Source organism: Danio aesculapii, chromosome 6, assembly GCF_903798145.1.
Source record: "Danio aesculapii chromosome 6, fDanAes4.1, whole genome shotgun sequence".
Lineage (NCBI taxonomy): Eukaryota > Metazoa > Chordata > Actinopteri > Cypriniformes > Danionidae > Danio > Danio aesculapii.
The window spans coordinates 30239964-30263134 of record NC_079440.1 but is presented as its reverse complement, the minus strand read 5'-3'; the positions used below and the strand labels follow the sequence as shown (position 1 = coordinate 30263134).

Below are 23171 nucleotides of genomic sequence, written 5' to 3'. Positions count from 1 at the left end.
ATTTCTTTCACAAAAAAAATAACATCAAACTTAAATCACTGGCCCCACTGCTTAAGTTGTAAGATGATCACATTCCACTAGGCGTCATGTTTGAGCTGCAGTTACTCACACTAGCTCACAAACCTAATCTTATGTTCTCTAGATTCGAGTGCTGGGAAAACAACTAGAGGAGTTGCACGCTGGAAAACAAGAGCTGGTTGTGAAGTATGAAGAACAGCTGCTGCATGTAAAAGAAGAAGTAAGATCAGCTTTTATGTTATTTTTGCGCTCAGAGTACTTATCTCAAACTCACTGTATGACCTGAGTCACTCTAACTTTTATTTTTTAAAAGCCGTGATATAGTTAACCAGTAACTCCTTTCAACAGCTGTCTAAATTGAAGCGCAGCTATGAAAAGCTACAGCGTAAGCATCTGAAGGAGTCACGAGATGGAGCTCTGAGCAGAGAAGAGGACAGGACAGAGTTGTCCCGTCTCAACAGCAAGATTGAGGTTCAAAGATTGGCTTCATTTATACAGTGCTTAACATGTATGAGTACACCCCTTACAAATCTTTCATATAAATTTATATTTTCTAAAGGAAGCTTTACAATATGATCATTCATACATTTTCCTTCAGCGTAGTCTCTTATTTATCAGGGGTTGCCACAGCGGAATGAACCGCCAGCTATTGCAGCATATGTTTTATGCAGCGGATGCCCTTACAGCCACAACCCAGTTCTGGAAAATTTTACAATATTATATTTGTGCATATACATTAGATTAGTCAGTACTGAAGCTAAATCTGGAGCTAATCTAACCAAATAACTTATGGTAACGACCCACAATTAGTACAATCAAATCGATATGTTAGGGAAAATATATATATATTAAAAAAAAAAGAGTACAATTCAAGAGAAAAAAATGTGTAAAAGATTTAATTGAAATTTTGTAGCTTTATATATTTTTTTCAATATTTTGCATGAATTTAAATGTATTAACTCTTTATTTTTAAAGATGATCTGTGATTAAAATATTACTTTAATAAATATATCTGTTTAATAAATGCATCTGTTTTGTTCAAATGCACCAAAATATATTACCTATATTCACTTTATAATTGATGAAATATTCATTTAAAATGGTGAGTACTCATAAATGTTATGCACTGAATGTTAGATTCATTTAATAATTTGAGTAAAGTTCATTGATCATTTATTTGTCTGAATGCAGGAGTTTCGGCAGCGTTCTGCAGAGTGGGAACAACAGAGATTACAGTATCAGAGACAAGTGTCTTTATTGGAGGAACAGAGGAAGACCCTTGCTGAACAGTTTTCTCTCATCCAGGTAGATGTTATTTTTAAACCTAATAGTGTTTTATGCTTTTTTAATAACTGAGTCAAGCGTTTAAGTGGGGAATTTAGAGCAGGTTATACATGTGGCATGTTCATCTTTTTCCACACCTGACATTAAAGAGCCCATATTATGGGTTTTTGAAAATGCCCTTCCATGTAGTGTGTAACACAGCTCTAAGTGAAGTGAAATATCCAGCTAAGGCTTAAATCTGTAAGTGTACAGTGTTTAAAACTATTGATTCGTCTATAAAAGAGTCGACTCATAGTGCTTCAAACGAGTCGCCTTGATAACGAGTCATTAGGTGTTTCGCGATGACGCAGCCACGAAACACAAGCCTCGCCAGTAGTTACGCGCGCAAACCAGGGAGATTTGAAACCTGCGGCCCCGCCCACTAACACAGAAAAAACACTAGACACACACACACAGACGCCGCCGGTCCAATGAAGTCACGCTGTGCTCAGATGGATAATATTGACAGTCTCTACCCAAAGATGAGTTGTTAACCTGGTACAGTACACGCGGTTACTCTTTATATTCTCTTATCACATGTAAGCCACGTTAAAAACGCGACGCGTGCCGCTTTGTTTACGGATTTAACGTTAAAGGCTTTTGTGAGCTCGCGTTCCACTGCCGTTTGTCGTTGCTATGGCGATCGATCGTAAGCTAGGAGACAGGAGACTCGTGTCACGTTCCCTAGTTCTTCTGAGGAGCTTTGTGTGTGTGTGTGTGTGAGAGAGAGAGAGAGAGAGAGAGAGAGAGAGAGAGAGAGAGAGAGAGAGAGACTCGCGTCGCTTTCCCTAGTTCTTCTGAGGAGCGTTGTGTGTGTGTGAGAGAGAGAGAGACTCGCGTCGCTTTCCCTAGTTCTTCTGAGGAGCGTTGTGTGTGTGTGTGTGTGTGTGTGTGTGTGTGTGTGTGAGAGAGAGAGGGAGAGAGAGAGAGAGACTCGCGTCGCTTTCCCTAGTTCTTCTGAGGAGCGTTGTGTGTGTGTGTGAGAGAGAGAGAGAGACACTCGCGTCGCTTTCCCTAGTTTTTCTGAGGAGCGTTGTGTGTGTGTGTGAGAGAGAGAGAGAGAGAGAGAGAGAGAGAGAGAGAGAGAGAGAGAGAGAGAGAGAGAGAGAGAGAGAGAGAGAGAGACTCGCGTCGCTTTCCCTAGTTCTTCTGAGGAGGGTTGTGTGTGTGTGTGAAAAAAGCCTTACACTATGAAGCGCGTGTGCACTGTGACTACTTTTATATAGTTGATTACCAGCTGGGCATTTCACTCTGTCTCGTGCTGAAGCCTTGTCCGTGTCGACCAATCGCAGCAGGCTGTCATCGGTCCAATCAGCGCAGATTAGCTTCGCGCTGAGGAGGGGGTTGGGAACAAATGAATCGCTGAACGATTCATATGGGAGTCGTTGGGATAATTAGGTAAAACGAAATGCAGATTATAAGACCATCAAAGTGTTTTATGACCTTGCATGCATATTAGACTGTTGTTGGAGACCCTTACAACCTAAATATGACCCTATTTCATGTATAATATGGGCTCTTTAAAGGAACTTCCATTCACAAAAACTGAAATAAATCACTTATAATAACAAATAATCCATACCCTCTGTGAAAAATACATTTGGCATTGTGTTTTATTTTTAATCGTCATTAAAAATGTTACACTTGATATTTTTAGCATGATATTAGTATCAAAACACATGCATATATCTTTTGTGTTTTCACTCAAATCCCACCTTTAGACTTAAAGCCACTAATAACAAGCTATATTCCAAATAAATAGCAAACAGAATGAGATCACTGCTCCAAAAATAAACTTTTTAAAATCTAACCCTTAGTAGGAAGAAAATCTAGCTATTCTTTTAATTCAAGACATGATGAGGTTGTTTCCACACAATGCTGTATTTGACACAAAAGACTTACTTATGCACATTTACTCAATGGAGAAGTTCCTTCAAAATGTCAATATTGCAACAGCAAACCATCTGTTAAACATATTCTTTTGGAATGCTCTATTTATAATGTTATCAGACAACAGTTATTATCTGAAGAGTCATTCATTCATTCATTCGTTCATTAATTTTCCTTTGACATAGTCCCCTATTTATCAGGGGTCGCCACATTGGAATGTACCGCCAACTTTTCTGGCATATGTTTTATGCAGAGGATGCCCTTCTAGCCAAAACACTGGATTGGGAAATAGCTGGTGGATCTTTAAAGGAAATATTTTTAGTCCTTTAAAAATGTTACAATTTGTATCAAAAGTAATTTTAAAAATCTTTTTTTATGCATTGTTCATTGCCGGTGATGTCTTTTTATTATAAACTTTTTTTATTGTAAGAAATTTATATTTTTTAAATGTTTGTCGATTTAATATTTTTTTATTTGCCAAGACATAGCCAGAGAAGCTGATGTGGCAATGAACTCAAAACAACTCTCATTTCCAATTATTCAGTATTCAATTTATGTCTGTCATATTGCTGTGAAAAGACTTGGTTTCAGTTTTTGTGATTATTTTTTATTTTTTATTTTATTTTTTTATTTTATTTTATTTTATTTTTTTTTTGTGTGTGTGTTGTTGTTTGCTGAAAGTAAATTTGTAACAACTTAATTGGTTAATATGTCTTATTTTTATTATTCAGTGGATGAACTAATAATTCCACCTCATTGTATCCATTAAAAAAATTCGCTGAGTGCTTACAGTTTAATAAAGTTACTTTCACAATTCAGGCAATGCATCATGAAGTGTAGAATAAAAAAGGTAAAAGTTAATAGTATTAAAAACTTTTTTAATAGTATGTATTAAATCAATTTACTGGTACAGTCACCAAAGGATTGAGCTAAGATATAAAATTCAGAAAATAGTGTTGTTACAATTAAAACAATTAGAAATCTACGATTTCAAAAGTTACAATTAGTTGAAAGTTAGAATTTTGAGTTCTGAAATTTTCAATTATGAAAAGTTACGATTAGTTCAAATTATAGAAGTTACAATTAGTACAATTAGAAAGTTACAATTAATTACTATATGGAAGTTATAATTAGTTAAAATGAGAAGTTACAATTAGAACAATTAGAAATTTTTGTTTAATTTTTTATTATTTAATTTTTATTGTCAAATGTGTGAATGTGTGCATTTGGCTCAGTCTCAGGGTGTAGGTCGGCCACAGGAGCAGGGGGAACTGCAGCGGCTGCGTTCTCAACTTCAGAGAGCTCAGGACAGCCTACATACACAAGAACTGGAGCTGGAGAGACTTCGGCTGCTCCAGGATGAGCTGGGAGACTCCATCAAGGAACAGCAGGTCAGCTGCCATGCCGCAGCTCACAGACGGGGACAGGTAGATTCAGAAGCTCATGAAGAGTAGATGTAGAGATGGCCAATAAAAATAGTGCATCCAGTGTAATGTGGCATGAGTAGCAAGAGGAAGATGCTGTCTTCATATCCTCATGGAGAGACTGTGAAGTTAGATTGAAATCCTTTATACTTTCACTGTTAAAAATGAAGCCAAAATATCTTGTATGTAGATGCTGTTATCTTGCACAGTGTTCATGAGCTGAAGGAGCGATGTCACTCAAACTCCCATAGATCCAATCATAAGCTCACAATTATGACATTAAATTCATGTCTAATAACTAACTAAATCTTAATAAATCTTGAAACGCTAAAAATAAAACAACTGAAGTTAAATCAGTGTGATAAAAGCTGATGGAAACCGTGTTTAGATAAGGATTTTAGTTTGGTTTACATCCCATTTGTTTGTAATGAGAGAGCGGTGGGTGTTACATATACTGAATCCAGCCACTAGGGGGCGATAGCATTGTTTTGGTTTTATTTTTCCGGTTTTATGTAATGCAAGTGGTTCTTTATGATGGAACACAGTGTAAACCAAACATTTCTGAATATCAGCATTTTCCCTAATATCTTATTTTGTGTTCAGTGGAGCTTAATGGGACAGTTATCCCACAATTGAATATTGGGTGATCTTTTCTTTACCTTAATTTGAAACACAAATAAAGCTATTTTTAACATTGTCTCATAATTGTTTTATCTGTCTATCAAAAGCCAACAAAACCAAAATTTCCAAAATAAAACATGGAGACTTGAGTTTTTGTTTAGGCTTTTATAAATGTTTCAAAACGTGAAAAAATTTAAATGACTAATATAAATGAAAGTCTTTGATTTATTCTTATTCATTTACTGCAAACTATCATAGATGATTAAATGCATCTTCATAAATTGTTTACAAGTTTATTTATTGTAGAGAATGTATCAAAATTTTCCTAATAGTTTAGAGAACGTATGCCATCATTTTTCCATTATTCCATCATTCTGGCCACCTGCAATTCATCAGAATGTTATTGTTTATTGCTTGTCTTACCCAACTCAGGCATTATGTTCAGTGTTCGTGGGTAAAACTGTGATGAGAACCAGAAAAGTCTGTTAAATATGTTAGTAAATTTATTTACATCATAGAAAGTGATCATGTCAATAGTTTGGATTTGAATTTGCATCTGCTTTTGGATATTATATTGTTCCATGTTATGAAGCCATAAACTTTTAAAAGATTGAAATTAATATATATATATATATATATATATATATATATATATATATATATATATATATATATATATATATATATATATATATATATATATATATATATATATATATATATATATACACTTTCTCTCACACACACACACACACACACACACACACAGTTGAAGAATTATTAGCCTCCCCGTTTATTTTTTCCCCCAATTTCTGTTTAACGGCGAGATTATTATTTTTTTCAACAAATTTCTAAACATAATAGTTTTAATAAATAATTTCTAATAACTGATTTATTTGATCTTTGCCATGATGACAGTAAAATATTTGACTAGATATTTTTCAAGACACTTCTATACAGCTTAAAGTAACATTTAAAGGCTTAACTGGGTTAATTAGGTTAACTAGACAGGTTAGGCAATTTAAGTTAGGTAACTTATTGTATATTGATGATTTGTTCTGTAGACTATTGAAAAATAATTTAAATGATTTTGACCATAAAACATTTTATAAAAAAAATAAAACAGCTTTTATTCTAGCCGAAATAAAGCAAATACATCATATTTTTGACATAATTTGGGAAATGTTAAAAAAAATTATTTAAAAAAAATAATAATTCAAAGGGGGACTAATAATTCTGACTTCATCTGTATACTCACCTGTGTGTGTATATATTTGTGTATAGATTTATTTATTATTATTATTATTATTATTATTATTATTATTATATTTTTTTGAATGATTATTCAAGCATCAGCTAGAGTAGTTCTTGAGTTCACCTTACTGATTTAGTGATCCAGTCTCAGTTCATAGGAGTAGGAATCTGTATTTCACACAGCATATGGCTTCAGTAATAAAGCGAACAACTTGTTTGGATCACGTCTTTAAATACTTTTATGGCACTTTTTCTTTTCTGTTTCTATTTTTAAATGGTCATAAAACTCAACTCATAAATAATGATCATTCCATCATGACTTGAAGGCAACATTAGATACTGATTTAATAGCTTAAGCATTTCTATGGTGGAAAAGCATACAAGCAAATTATTACTTGCTATATACATTAAATATGCAATAGGTTAAATACAAGTAAAGATGTTTTCTGCAGGTTCTGAGTGAAGAACGAGAGGAGCTGAAAGCTACACTGGACGCTCAGGATCAGTTTGTACGCAGCACAGGAGTCCAGCAGCAGCAGTTACGGCGAGAAGTGAACCGACTCAACCAAACCCTGCAAGCCAAAGAGCAAGTCATTAGGTACATCATAATTTAAATGTTGTTTACATGCACTGAAATATAAATTTTTCGATTCATCATTTAACAACTGTCCATAAAGAAAGTATCAAGCTCAGTATACAGCTTTACAAATAATATTTCATCTCTTTGTTAAGGTCTCTAGAGGAATGTCTGTCATCACATGGTTCTGCTCCAAACTTGGCTTCTCTTAGACAAGATCTGGAGAAAGTCACAGCCAGGCTGAACAGTTCCCAGACCTGTGAGAGTCACCTAAAGGCTGAAGTCATGAGACTTCGTGACAAGTGAGATGTTTTTAAAAAGTCTATACTTGAAAAAGTAGCACCAACTAACAATTACAACCTCCTTCTGGAAAATAAACATTGATCTCCATGTTGGTTCGTCAGGTTGGAGAGCATGCGGAAATATAAAGCAGAGATGAGCAGACGAGAACATGAGTGGAAACAGATGGAGGAGGAACACAGTCGCTGTACAGCTGAAAACAAACGTGTACGCATAATAAGCAATAATGTTTGAGGTTTTTATTTGCAGACACTACGCTGTGTCATTTACAGTGAAAGATTATGGGGAAAAGATTTAATAATGTGTACAAATTACTGACAATTATATTTGGTTTCATTTAAAGGGATTGTTCTTCCACATATGACCATTTAACTCGCCTTCAAGTTATTTCAGACATTTATGATTTTTTTTTATTGATCACAAAAGAAGATGTTTTAAAGAATGTTGGAAACTAGTAGTCATTGACACATACATAGTAGAAAAAGAATAACAGACATCCTAAGTCTCCCAGAAGTTACGGGAGTCTCCCGCATTTGCATAGAGATTCCCGGATACCCGCAAACGAATGATAATCTCCTGGAAATCGTGCGTCAACCCTTGGTCCTCAAATACGTTGCGCACTCCTCTCCACCGCATCCCTCCCCCCTCCTCAGATAAGTCGTGATAAGTTAAGTTAGCTGCTTTAAAGGTATAAAATGCAAATGTATAATGTTTATTTTGCTAGCGCACATTGAGTATGTTTACATGGACACCATCAATCTGATTTTAATATGATTAAGACAATACTCTGATTAAGATCTACCATATAAACATTGATTTGTGATTAATTTAATCTGATTAAGGTCATGAACTAAACAGAAATCGAATTAAGATGTGGAGTATGCTGATTTTAGTCGCATTAATAAAATGCAGTACAGACATGAAAACACTTTGATCAAACTATTACCTTCATGTAGGATTTTCACCGCATTTTGTGACAGGATAGTCTATACACACACGGCTGTTTGACACTATTATCTGCACCTACCGAGACAGTAAAGAACCACAGACACCTGTATCGTGAAATGCGGAGGTTTTTTTCCCATAAGGGCATGAAATTCCCTTAAAACAACACTCTTCCAGCAGTTCAAACTCGCATCCAATATCTCCTTTGTCACAGGGGGCATGCATGAAATGTTTCTGAATGAAAGTGAAAGTGCCAAACTGCAGTTAACGTTGACAAATTAAAAATGAAACACCCAAAATTACATGAAACTCCAGAGGAAATGTGGATAGTGTGGTGACGTGATGACGTTAATCGAATTATGTGCTATAATATGTAAAACGGGATCATGATGAAAGGAACATTCAAAAAGTAACTCATGTAAACGCCTTAATCATATTATTGTCTTATTTAGATTAAGGCGAATAATTCGACAGATGTCCACGTAAACAAAGTCATTGATATTCTTTAGGTGAATAAGTTCATGCATTTTGGAAATCTTTAATTAAAGTTTGAGCATTTGCTTTCACGTTTGGAATAATATCATCAGTTAAATGGATTCAGCCACAATATTCTTAATCATGCCCCTCTTACCGCTGGTTTCAAATGAGGTTATGATGTGCAAAAAGAAAGCCTCGCCCCCAACCTAATATTTGGTGTCAGTTGGAAGGATATTAACATACTGAAATTAAAGTATCAGAGAATTCTGTTTCACATGGACATAGCATCTAGTTGTCAGAGCTGTTGACAATAATATTGGTAAATTAGTAGCCAACATTCAACAAGTCAAGCATAATGGAGACAGCTGATTAATCATGTGGGTTTATTAAAAATTTCACACTTTTGATATTTCAAAATGCGCATTATCACTGGGTGATGGACACCTAGCTAGTAGCTATCAGCATTCTTCCAAACATCTTCTTTTGTGTTTAATAGAAGAACAAATCTCAAATAAGTCTGGAACAAGTGAAGTGAGTAAGTGATGACAGAATTGACATTTTTCATCTATCGCTTTAATTGTTTGCATTGTTGTGTTTTCTGCAGTTGCGTGAAGAGCTTGAGAGGGCCGGACAGACCCGCTGTGGGGAGCTGGAGGGAATGAGAAAGGAAGTTTCTCAGTTAACCAGTGAACTTCATCAGCGTGACATTACCATTGCCACACTCACCGGCTCTGCCTCCAGCATTGAGAGACAGTTACGAGCAGAAGTGGAGCGAGCAGAGCGAAGGGCCTCAGAACTCAAGGTTCACCAAAACATACTTTAAACCTCTTCAGATTTGGCAGATGACACCGAATACAGAAAAACTTGCTGTTTATGAAAATAAAACCGTAGATCTGTTTTTAATTGTTTAGAATTAACAGTTAAATATTGTGCATAAACTGGTTGTTCTCTTTTCTTGGCTCTGTAGGTGACGCAGGTTCAGCTAGAAACCTTAAAGCTTGAGAATCAGCATCTGAATGATCTTCTGGAGAGAGTCGAGTCTCAATCACCTAAGGTTTTGATTCTTTGCATAGTAATCACTGGATACAAGCATCTTATTATTGGCAGCATATGGGTCAAAGACAAAAAGCTTACAATTTAAATAGAGTTTTTTCCCATTTATTAGAATTTGTTCCATTTTATTCTGAAAAAAATAGGAAAATAGAGAAAATAGATAATTCTGTCATGTATTTAAAGGTGCAGTAGGTGATCTGCCTAAATGCTAACCAGTTAGCACAATATGTTTGAAACACAATCCCTCCCCCCACCGTCCAAAGCCATGCCTTCTGATACCTTGAACAGGCACATTTATGATGACCGAGATCCACTAGATCATGCCATTCCCCAGTTAGAAAACTTTATGGTACTTTGTTTTACTACAACTATGAACAAAAAACTGTATTATATCGAGAATGTTTTCAGTTGTGTAGCAAGCAAAACTTTTCTTACTCTCTCACGTGCTTTGTCCTAAAGCGATTACTGAATGCTTTGTGGTTGGCCAGCAGCATGCTGGAATTATACTTATTTCTAAGCCATACTTGCATGCTATTGCAGATCAAATATTCAAAGTAGCATGGTTAACAATAGAGGGAGCGCGTCATAAGTTGTCATTGTTCAAAAATGAACCAATGTTAATATAAAACTAACTTCACCTCAGTGAAAGCTAGGTGGAATAGCGCTATTTACTTTTGTTGTTAAGCTAAATAAAAATCTACATTATCGATGCTGTGTAAGGTCCTTTATGAAATTGAAAATAGTCAAATCAGTCGAAAGAATTCAGTGGCTAAACAACACTTCTGTGCATATAACCCATTCATAATTCAACAAAATCTACATCAGCTTTGAGTGACTGAAATAGTTTTTAAACATAGCATTACCTGTCTAAAAGAAATATTTAAGCTATGGTGTCATCCTTCCTCCAGCCTGCAAAACTAACTCTAATATTGATATAGGATTATAAAAAAATTTGATTCAGCATATGTTTTTTACCGCTGTCACTCGTGTGCGCGGTGCACGTACAAATCTACAATTGTTGACATACAGTTTGGGCTATTTATCAGAATTATTGGAATTACCGACCTGACAATTTTTTAATTTCATGAACATTTTTTAGTCTTATGCCTTCCCAGAATATAAAAATACATATAAATACATTCTGATCATTTACTTTAATCATTACTATTGGAATGTAAATAGACTTTCAAGCAGCACAACAAAAATGTTTCTGAAAACAATCACCTACTGCACGTTTAATACATTACCATGAGCTACATAAAACACCCAATACAATGTCATTCTGTGTAATGATAATAAAAAGTTTCAATTTCATGATTTTCCTTATCAGGACTGGAAAATAAAACATACATTTGGAAAATATAACCTCACATGAGAACAATACCACATTTAACACTGACGCTATTCATAAATAAAAAAAGATTGAGTAGCCATGGGACACCAAATGATTTTGTTCCTGGTAGATCCACTTTAACAGCAATTATTTGAAGTAATGGTTTTTTTGCATAACTTATGAATCTTCCAGGTTCTTCAGTATGAATTTTGTCCCACTTTTCTTTACAATGGTGTTCTAGTTTCTTGAGGTATGTGGGCATTTGTTTTGCACAGCTTTCACCACAGCAGTTTAGAAAGAATGAGGTCTGGACTTTGACTGGGCTATTGCTACACCTTGGATGATTTTGTTGTTCTAGAAGTCTTATGGTCTGCACGGTATTTTTAAACCTTGCCAATGTGCTGACTTGTTTTTTAGAGAGTCAAGGCTTCTGGCATCCCTTACAAACATGCCATACTTGTTCCATGTTTTTGTAATTGTACTGTAATGCACTTTATCATTTCACCTGTTTTATGAAGCCTGTAGAGTCTGTGGTGAAGTTCTTTAGCTGTCTGCCATTTTTTGGGTGTTACAAGGTCTGATCTTGGGGTGAATTTACTGGGATGTTTATTCCTGGGAGTATTTGTGTCAGTTTTGAATGCTTCCAGTTGAATCAGGGATATTCCAGCAAATGTTTCTAGTGAATAAACTTTCTTACTATGAAATAATAGATTGCAGATGCTTTAGAATTGGCTGCATTGCGCTTTTCAGACTGATGACAGCAACAGTTGCTTCTCAAAGATCAATGCTAAAGTTTTTCTAGCTTGTCATTTTGTTAACACACACACACCAGATGGCTCCAAAACAAAAAGTTTGCATTTACAGAGGTGCTCACACCTGTTGATGATCAGATAATTAAAGACATATAAGAAGTACGTTAATCCCTATGTTAATAGTATGGATGCCTCTAAGTTTGTCACAGATGACTTTGCCATTATGGCTTTATTTCTGTGCAATATTTCTTGTGTTGTTATTCATTTAAGGTTTTATTTTCTAAATTTCAAGGTCTGTCAAGGACCAGATAATATTTATGATGTCCTGATTAGGCATGGGCCGGTATACGTTTGTGACGGTATGATAACCTTGGATAAAAATATCACTGTATTGTGATTACTTTTTTAAATGTCTTAGTTAAAAACAAATCATTTTCCCCCTATTGAACACAATATACAGTATTTTATTTAAATTTTTCAATTTACAATTCACATTTATTATACTTTGGAACAGTAAAAGTAATTTAAGTAAATCATTTAATTTGACTTGAAATTAGTTTAAGTAAAATTAAATAAATCATTGACTTCTGCTTAGGTTCAATAGTTCACAAAACACAGATTTGTGTACAACACATAAAAAGCATATTATACATGTACATATACCTTAGGAACGGTATAACAGAAAAATATTGCGGTTTTAAAACCTTGACTTTTCCAAACCGCGGTAAACCTTAAAACTGGTTATCGTTCCATGTCTAGCCCTGATACAGAAAACTATGGTATTCAGTAGGGTGTCCAAACATTTTCTCATGGCTGTATATACCAAGATATCTTGTCAGGCATATTTAGACCACAAATCTATTAAAAAATAACAATAATTTAACAGTAAAATTCAGCTTGTTATCTGTATATTTTAATATGTACAAATTCTAATAAGTATATTGCTTAAATTTCACAAATATATCTGTTTCACTTTATTTTTCAGAACACTTATTTGCGAAATTGAAGTAGACACTTTACTGGGGTTTAATGTGGTCTCCGTATGCAAAATCACTTTTTTGTTTCTCTTTGAACCAAATATAATATGCTCACACTTTATAATAAGGTTTCATTAGTTAATGCATTTACTAACATGAACAAATTATGAACAATAGCTATGCAGCATGTATTAATCATAATTCAGCATTTACTAATGCCTTGTAAAATCCAAATTCATGCTTGTTAACATTAGTTAATGTGCCAAGAGATAACATGAACTAACAATGAACAACTCTATTTTAATTATATAATGTTAACTAACATTAACAAGTGTAGTGAATTAATCGTTTATTATTATTGTGTTCATGTTAGTGAATGTATTATCTAACATAAACTGATACAAGCTTATTGTAAATTGTTATCTATAATATTTTATCACATTTCTTTGTTGTTGTTGAGAAGTGAAATGTAAGTGATTTCATAACTGCTTAAATGCTTTATAACGTGAGTACAGTGAAATTGTTAGAGCATTGTTTATTTTAACATCTTAACATTACCTTGCCTCAAAGACTTTTTATAAACTGATGGGTTATTTGAATGCAAAACAGATTGTGCTTGATTTGTGTTTATTTCTGTTTTGCAACCTTTCATTTTCCCTTTGTTATCGCTCTCATTTTCACTTTGTTTCAGAGAGGTGATGGAGAGCTGGCGAGTCTCAGAGACAGCTATGTGTCATCTCTAAAGAGTCTGGAAGAGGAGAACAGGCAGCTAAGACTAGAAATGACTGAGTTACGAGCTCGGATGGAGGCCAGCAATCAGACCTGGCAGGACAAATATGAGAGAGCATTGCTGCAAAATCAGAGCAAGAACCACCTATACAATGAGCAAAACAGGTACGTAATACTTTACAGAGTAGAAAATACACACAAGCATGAGATACAGTTGAATGCTCACCAAGGCTGCAGCTATTTCATCTAAGATACAATAGTGTGTAATATTATTACAATTAAAATGTACTTTTCTATTTTTATGAATTTTTTTCCTGTGATGGCAATGCAGAATATTCAGCATCATTACTCCAGTTTTCAGTGTCACATGTTTTTTCAAACAATCTTGCTAATATACTAGGCTATCACTTAGGTAACCATCTTTAATATTATCTTATTTAATATTATATATTATATAAGTTAAAAACAATTATTTTGCTTGATAATTTTGATTAAAAATTGTTTAACAAACAGAAAATTAAAAAAAAAACGTATTTAAAACTGAAATCTGTCTCTTTTTTGGTCAAGTGAATGCATTCTAGCTGAATAAAATGAGACATTTTCTATAGTCTTACTTAGACAAAACATTGAATGTTTTGTGTATGTAAGTGCTTGCAGCTGGAAGGGCATCCGCTGCATAAAAGATATGCCAGAGTAATTGGTGGTTCATTCCCCTGTGGCAACCTCTGATAAATCAGGGATTAAGCGAGTGAGTATATATAGGTGGATTATGCAGCTGTGTTTTGCCATAGATCTGATGAGGATGTGCAGCTCAGACACCAGGAGGAGCTGCAGGCCATGGAGACTCAGATGCAAGAAAGAACCTCGCACTATGAGGAGCAAATCCAGACGCTCCTCAAACAGCTGGAGAACTTGTCGCGAAATTCACCTTTTCGCCCAGATGGCCAATCACAAGAGAGCAAGACATCTGTATCTCCAGCACGCTCTTCTGCATCATCTGCCTCATCTTCATCTTCAACCCGTAAAGCCCAGAGAGTGGCAACTCTGCTCAGTGCAGTGGCCAATGGAGAGGAGGCTCAAGCTTCCAGCTCGGTAGACACCTTTCTGCCTTTGGTCAGTAGAAGTAGTAGAGAAAATAGGGGACAGTGACAAGATTTTTTTTTTTTTAATTTATGTCAGGTTTATTCGAAATTGATTCATAAAATCTAGGTTATTTATAGAGGTGCACAGAATTGTGTGGGTTTTTTTTTTTTTAGGATTTTTTTTTTTGACTTTGAACACATCTGCTTATTCTTATTTGCTAACAACCTAAATTTAAGTGCTGAAAAAAAAAAGTAAAATAAAGGTGCGTGCCAAATTGCATACTTATGCGCTTTTCTACTCCATTTTGTAGTATAAGTGGTGTAAGTAGTGCGTTCACACTGAAAACTTTAATTATCCAGATGATGAACTTATTACCCCGGTAAAATTAAGTGTGGAATGATGGACACTTCACGCATTCAACGACTGCATATTTGCTTATGTAGCGAAAGGGGCAGAGCTGTCGCATGCACATGTTAAGTTACTATATATTGGATTTTGAAAGCAAAATTCTCCTATTAGAGTGATTATACCGCCTCCTGATGGTGAATGCAGTTATACTCATGGCAGGTATTATTTTTTAGTTTGGTCATTTATTTCACTAATTTGACAACCGTCGAGTGTCATCAGGAAAACGGTTTGAATTTCCGCATAGTAAAACAAACATTAGCGTTCCATTTGGGACAACACTACATACATATACTATGCTGTTGAGTGTGTAAGTACATAGTGTATAGTGCGTCATTTGGAACACAGCTTAAATAAATTAATGATTAAATTATAATTGTAAAGGTTATTATAAAGGTTATATATACAAAAAATCTTAGTGGATCATTTGATCTTATTATTATTATTATTATTATTATTTCTTAAGACTGTTATTTTATTATTTATTTTAATAAATCAGCTTATACATTAAAAAAATACAGAAAAAACAAGTAAAAGAGGTAACCATCATAACTCTGTGTTGAAGTAAAAAGATAATTTCTAATCAATATGCTTGATTTATTTTGTTTGTAAAATGTATGGTATAACCCAGGCTAGCACTATCACCTCACAGCAAAAAGGTCGTTGGTTCGAGTCCCGGCTGGGTCAGTTAACAGTTCTGTGTGTGATTGTGAATGAGTGTTTATGGGTGTTTCCCAATGCTGGGTTGCAGCTGGAAGGGCATCCGCTGCGTAAAAACATATGCTAAAAAAGTTGGCAGTTCATTCCGCTGTGGCGATCTCTGAAATAGAGACTAAGCTGAAGGAAAATGAATGAATGGTATAATCCCCAAAAGGAATAATATTTTAGTAATTAATAATTAAGGGTGTCATGGTGGCGCAGTGGATAGCACAATCGCCTCACAGCAAAAAAGTCGCTGGTTCGAGTCCCAGCTGGGTCAGTTGGCATTTCTGTGTGGAGTTTGCATGTTCTCCTGGGTTTCCTCCCGGTGCTCCGGTTTCCTCCACAGTCCAAAGACATGCGATATAGGTAAATTGGGTAAGCTAAATTGTCCCTAGTGTATGTTTCTGAATGCAAGAGTGTATGGGTGTTTCCCAGTGTTGGGTTGCGGCTGGAAGGGCATCCACTGCGTAAAACATATGCTGGATAAGTTGGCAGCTCATTCCTGCTGTGGTGACCCCTGATTAATAAAGGGACTCACCCGAAAAGAAAATGAATGAATAATTAAGAGTTAATAGAGTTAATGCATGAAAACAAACATAAGAAAAAGGGTACATTCCTAAGAACTTTTCTCATTCTTGTTCTCCATTCCTTGCAATCTTTTTACAATCACTTTACTGACTGTGTAATGTCTCACTAAATAGGCAATTTGACCAAGAATGCAGAAAATGTACGTATGAATGCTGCAGAATTGTGTTATGTTTGGCACATTGCTTTTTTAAGAATATATGACAGACACACACACACACACACAGTAGCATTGCACAACAGCTTTAACAGTCATTTCCTCCATCTTCTTCCAGGACTCCACTGGATCTCCAAATACCTCTGTGACCACACGCTTTCTGGAAGAGGAAACCCTACGTTCTCAAGAGCTGCTCCAGAGGCTGGACGCCCACATTCAGAGCATGAAGCAGGAAAACGCCAGCACCGTCTGCAAATACCTGGGCAAGACTGGCAGCCCTCAAAACGGTCAATGACTCCAGAATATTTTGATCTGTATCGAAATTCACATGCCATATATGCCCATTTCTGTCTGAGAAGGTAGATGTGTTTTGGCAGAGGATTCATAGTTTCTGCAAGATGATTGATTGAAGACCCTTAACGCCAGCACAGCTCTTCAGAAAATGACACCAAAGCAGTGCCAAACAACTGTACCTTCATGTTTATTGCACTAGTAAAGGTATGACCACATACACACACACACTCCGTTTTCTTTTACCAGAGGCCTTTCATATGGACTTCATCATTTCGCCCTCTTTAGCACTTTAAACACGGTAGCTGTCCTGTTTATCTGTGCCTTATACAATCAATATTTATGAATGCTGAATATTTGTAAGCCCACAGACATGATTGTGAAGAATTTGTTTTAAGGGTTGAATTAAAAGATCTTGTTTTCATAGCCTTGGTTGTTATGGGAGTTTGTGCGAATGCTTTTACGTCTCCGTCACTTTACGCTTTGGGGAAAAGGCTGTTTAGACATGTGATGGGATGAGATACGTCCTCTTGGGCCGTATCCTTTAACAGCGGAGATGTAAAGTTGACGTCAAACACACAAACTTTATCTCCGGTCTCCACCTATGTTTAGTGGCCTATCACAGACCGCTGTAATGATTTAGTAAGGTTTCACCCCAAGAATGCATGGTCTATGCCAGGCCGTAGGGTTTAAGGAGCACAAACACACACACACGTTCGACATGAGAACGCTTATGGAATGTTAATGTCGTCCATGTGGGATCCTGCACATGGAAATCGCCGAAGGCTGTTATTGAGCGCTGAAGGGAAAAGCTGATATATTACCAACGGAGTGGTTGTGAGTGGGAGACATGTGCTCTGTCGTTTTGAGAAATAGGGGGAATAGGAATATCCTAAATCTAATTTGTTTTGGAATGTGTCTCTTTTTTTCCCTCTCTCTCTCCCTCTCTCCTTCCCTTCCTCAGATTAGCAAGTGCTGGAAATATGTTTTGCCGGGCTCGGGTCCAGCGGTTTTGCGATCGGAATTCCGTAACCCTGGTTACCGGTCCTGCAAAGCTCAACAAACAGCACTGAGGAATTTGGCAATGTGGACGTTTACTCTTTTGCTTGCAGAGGAAAAACATTTTTGATTCTTATGAAGTTTGGGGCCCTGGGAGAAAGTCAAGGGCAAAATGAGAGATTAATCAACACTTGACTTGCTTTAATGGTTGAACTATGGCCAAGAATGTACCTGATAATTTTGTTTTGAGCTGGTAAAACTGTTACTTTAAAAGGTCAGAACTTTTAAAAGTTTTTTTTAGAATGGGATTTCTGCCTAAAGGTCTTGAGTATGTAAATCAGCTTATTCTAAAGGCCCTTTCGCTCCTTAAACGATACCAATAACTGTGCTAGCATCTATTTCAGCAGTTGATATTGTCTCATTCATTCTAAAGCCCAAGTATATGTCATTTTATTTTAAACGTGCATCAATGTATGCGCAGTCGAATACAGTGTTTTAAAGGATACTCCATTTGTCTTGACATTTGACACATACATGCAAGATGTGTCCTTTTTCAGTATCTGTGCTTTCTTTCTCCAAATGTCTTGCATTATAATAATGTCTTTGCGCTGTTCTAAAATAGAGCTTAATACATTGTAGTTGACTTTTTAAATAACTTTAATCATTCATCAGCTGGGAAAAAAATGTTTTGAAGAAGAATGCGGCATTACTGTTAGAACTTTCACCAGGACTCTAATATTCATATACAGTCTTATGGTAATTAAGGAGCTGTTTTATAATCTGGGGAATTAGTAACTAATTCATATACATTCTATGGACACTTTCTATGGACGCAAATTTCTAATCACATGGCAGCAACTCAATGCATTCAGGCATGTAGACATGGTCAATACAATCTTCAAACTGAGCATCAGAATGGGGAAGAACAGTGATTTAAGTGACTTTGAACATGGCATGGTTGTTGGTGCAAAAAGGGCTGGTCAGAGTATTTCAGAAACTGCTGAAGAAGAAGATGCTGAAGAGCATCTCTGAACGCACAACACATCGAACCTTAAGACAGATGGGCAACAGCAGCAGAAGACCACACCGGGTGCCACTCCTGTCAGCTAAGAACAGGAAACTAAGGCTACAATTAGCACAGGCTTACCAAAATTGGACAATAGAAGAATAGAAAATGTTACCTGGTCTGATGACTCTCGATTCCTGCTGCAACATTCGGATGGTAGGGTCAGAATTTGGCATCAACAACATGAAAGCATGGATCCATCCTGCCATGTATCAATGGTTCAGGCTGCTGGTGGTGGTGGTGGTGGTTGTGTAATGGTGGCGGGGATATTTTCTTGCCACAATTTGGGCCCGCTAGTACCAATTGAGCATCTTGTCAACGGCACAACCTACCTGAGTATTGTTGCTGACCATGTCCATCCCTTTATGACAACAGTGTACACATCTTCTGATGGTGACTTCCAGCAGGATGCCTTGTCATAAAGCGCGAATCATCTCAGACTGGTTTCTTGATCATGGCAATGAGTTCACTGTACTCAAATGGCCTCCACAGTCACCAGATCTGATCTCAGTCCAATAGAGCACCTTTGGGATGTGGTCGAACGGGAGATTTGCATCATGAATGTGCAGCTGATAAATCTGCTGCAACTGCATGATGCTATCCTGTCAATGTCGACCAAAATCTCTGAGGAATATTTCCAGTACCTTGTTGAATCTATGCCATGAAGGATTGAGGCTATTCTGAAGTCCAACCCAGTACTAGTAAGGTGTACCCAATAAAGTGGCCGGTGAGTGTAAATTTACATGTTTTTAATCATGCTTGGAGTTGTTTATGTTTGGAGATTGGTTTTGGGAAGAGCCTTTATGATCATTTATTTAATTAAAATTTTTTTTTTTTTTGGTATTTAATGTACAGTAATTCCCTAAAACGTGACATCTGGTTGTCTAAAACATTTAACAGAATTTTACATTCACTGTCATCATAATCATTATGTAGGTTCTGCAGTTCATACAGCTTTAATTGGAGGATGTGTGAATGATAGCAGAATTTATATTTTGGTTGAACTATCCCTTTAATCTTCATAATTATTTATCTCTACAACTTCATAAGGGGTCTAAATCTAACAGGGCCTAAACCTAAAACCTTTTATTGACTGATGATGCTTTATTTGGTTAAAAAAAGGAGGAACCCTTGGCACAGATAGCCTTGTCAGCAATTCAGTGACATATATAGCCCCATTGCACTTTGAGTGTCCTGAGTTTGAATCCCAACTCATAGACATTTTCCGATCTCTACCCCGAACTGTACTTTTTGTCTACACTGTAAAAAAAAAAGTTGACTCAACTTTAAATTTTAAGTCAACCAGCTTCAGGCCATTTTTTGGAGTTTACTCAACTTAAATCGAATCAAGTACAGTACTTGGGTTGAGAGTTGAGTCAACTCAAAATAGCTCTGCAGCAAGTTGCCTTACAATTTTGAGATGTCAACTTTTTTTACAGTGTAAATACTGTCCTATAAAAAAACTGCAAAAAAAAAAAACATCTTTAGAAAACTAAAATGTGCAGTCAGTACATCAAAGAGCAGTTTTTATTATTTATAAAATATTTATATGCTCATTTCAAAAGATCTGTGCTTCACTTCAGCTTGCATGTTTATGTGGTTACAAAACAGTTTTTGTGATTTATTATCTTGCTGCACCTTATATTATTTTCAGGTGTTGTTAGAATTATTAGAAATGATACCACACTAAATATATCTGTAAAAATCTCTGTAAATGAACAGTTTTCTGTATTTTGTAATTCTTGTTTATTAGTTTTTTATTATTATTTATGCTTTTGAATCACATTATGACTTGAATCACATTAGACCTTGATCATTCTTCTGACAATTTATAACTTTAAAAAGTTGGACTTTTATGAACACTTTTAATAGTTGAAAGTAATATATTGTCTGGGTTGGTGTATTTTATGCTGCAAAAAACTGTTATTTCAAAGATCGATTTATTTATACACTATTTCTTATACATTATTCATTCATTTTCTTTTCAGCTTAGTCCCTTTATTAATCCCGGGTCGCCACAGCAGAATGAACTGCCAACTTATCCAGCACATGTTTTACACAGCGGATGCCCTTCCAGCCGCCACCCGTCTCTGGGAAACATCCATACACACTCATACACCACGGATAATTTAGACTACCCAATTCACCTGTACCGCATGTCTTTGGACTGTGGGGGAAACCAGAGCACCCGGAGGAAACCCACGCAAGCGCAGGGAGAACATGCAAACTCCACACAGAAACGCTAACTGACCCAGCCGAGGCTCGGACCAGCGACCTTCTTGCTGTGAGGCGACAGCACTACCTACTGCGCCACTGCGTCACCTTTCTTATACATTATATAATTTCACACTAAAATGTCAATGAAAAAGTCACTTTGTTAAACTGTAGAGTGAAAATTTCAACATCAAAAGTAGACAGAGTGGAGATCGTGGACCCATAATGCAGTTCACAACTGTAAATAGAGGGAAAACATAAAATACGGAACTGTTAATTAACAGATGTTTTACAGTGCAGACAACTGGCAATTAACGCTGTTTTATATATTTGACAGTGAGAAGTTTTTTCTTGCATTTGATGCTTGGCATTAAGTGTCTATTTTAGGCCCCTGGATAAAAAAGTTAATGACAGTTCTTCATTTTACAGGGTCCTTTTTAAAGTGTTAGCGTGACTGTTATTTATTAATACAAGCAAATGAACCTAAACTGAACTCTAAAAGCTATTAATATCTTGTTCTTCAGCACGAGACCATAATAATAGCAATGATCCATTCTGAAGTTGTTATTTTAGTTGTAATTAATGACATCGGGTGACTCTCTTTCTTTAAATAGCTTAAACACTAATATTTTCCATTGACCACTTATAAAATGACACTCACTTGATGCGTACTGTTAAACAGGTATCAACAAAGCACTCTAACACACAAAACACACATTATCTTCTTAGATAGCTTTTCTTTAAATAACATTTTATTATATGATGGTACTGTAGCAGTGTTTTAGATAGTTGTGTTGTATTAAAGAGCTATTTCACCTTTAAATGAGAGTCGGGTCATATTGGTCCAAATCTCTATTTTGTCCACAAAAACACAAAAAAAAATATTTTGGAGAATGTTTTTGTTTATAAAAAGAAAGTGAATTTAAAGGGAAGTACATAAATCATAAATTGAGTTTATTTTGGAAAAAACTGTACTCGGTAAAACCTCTTTTTGTTTTGATCCAATGAAGAAAAATAAAATGCATGTGGGTTTGGAACAAAGTGACTGTAAATATATTTTTAATTGAAGTAAGCATTTAGAATGAAAAAATTCTGTCATCATTTACTCAGCCTCCACTTGTTCCAAACCTATTTGAGTTTTGCTTCTTTCTTTTAGAACACAAAAAAAGTGTTGGAAATCTGTAGCCAATGACTTCAATAGTATTCTTTTCCTAATATGAAAGTCCATAGCTATCAGTTTCCACACTGTAAAAAACGCTAAGACAAAAAGTCACGACAACAAATGTTTTTATTTTACTTTAACTTATTTTATTAAGTTAATCAGGTTTCAACTGAATGTTTTAAGTTATACAAAGTTTAAAGGGACAGTTTACCAAAAAATTTAAATTCTGTCATCATTTACTCATCCCTCTTTGTTCCAAACCAGTTTTGAGGGTTTTTTTGTTCTTTTGAACACAAAAAGATATATTGAAGACTCTTGAAATCCTGTAACCAATGACTTCCAGAGTATCTTTTTTTCTTACTATTGATGGCAGTAGTTACAGGTTTTCAACATTTTTCAATATATCTTCGTTTGTGCTCAACAAAACAAAAATAATTCAGTTTTGAATTAGTGAAGGGTGGGAAAATGATGACAACAATTTTTTTGGGTGAACTATCCCTTTAACATTTTAGTCAGATTGATTGATGTAGGTGTGGCATGGTGGCTCAGTGGTTTGCACTGTTGCCTCACAGCAAGATGGTCGCTGGTTCGAGTCCTGGCTGGGTCAGTTGGCATTTCTGTGTGGAGTTTGCCAGTTCTCCCTGTGTTAGCGTGGGTTTCCTCCGGGTGGTCCGGTTTCCCCCACAGTCCAAAGACATGCGCTATGGGTGAATTGAACAAACTAAATTGGCTGGTGTGTGTGTGTGTGTGTATGGGTGTTTCTCAATACTGGGTTGCAGCTGGAATGGCTTCCGCTGTGTAAAAAATATGCTGGAATAGTTGGCAGTTCATTCC

The 23171-nt window shown here is 35.8% G+C and overlaps 1 protein-coding gene across 6 annotated transcripts in view; it reads left to right on the top strand.

Moving 5' to 3' along the window:
* cep63 (centrosomal protein 63) overlaps positions 1–19714 on the top strand; it is a 29005-nt gene extending 9291 nt beyond the window's left edge. For 2 of the 6 annotated variants that reach the window (XM_056459940.1, XM_056459935.1), the window contains 12 exons: positions 143–238; positions 367–489; positions 1210–1323; positions 4467–4658; positions 6983–7128; positions 7263–7409; positions 7512–7614; positions 9434–9631; positions 9797–9883; positions 13636–13838; positions 14465–14765; positions 16724–19714. In XM_056459940.1, coding sequence (XP_056315915.1) covers positions 143–238; positions 367–489; positions 1210–1323; positions 4467–4658; positions 6983–7128; positions 7263–7409; positions 7512–7614; positions 9434–9631; positions 9797–9883; positions 13636–13838; positions 14465–14765; positions 16724–16900 — 1887 coding nt within the window. In that variant the 3' untranslated portion in view covers positions 16901–19714. Of the gene's footprint in view, positions 1–142; positions 239–366; positions 490–1209; positions 1324–4466; positions 4659–6982; positions 7129–7262; positions 7410–7511; positions 7615–9433; positions 9632–9796; positions 9884–13635; positions 13839–14464; positions 14787–16723 lie in introns of all 6 variants that reach the window. The other 4 variants (XM_056459939.1, XM_056459934.1, XM_056459936.1 and 1 more) reach the window with 3 other exon arrangements.
* The last annotated feature ends 3457 nt before the right edge of the window (positions 19715–23171 follow it).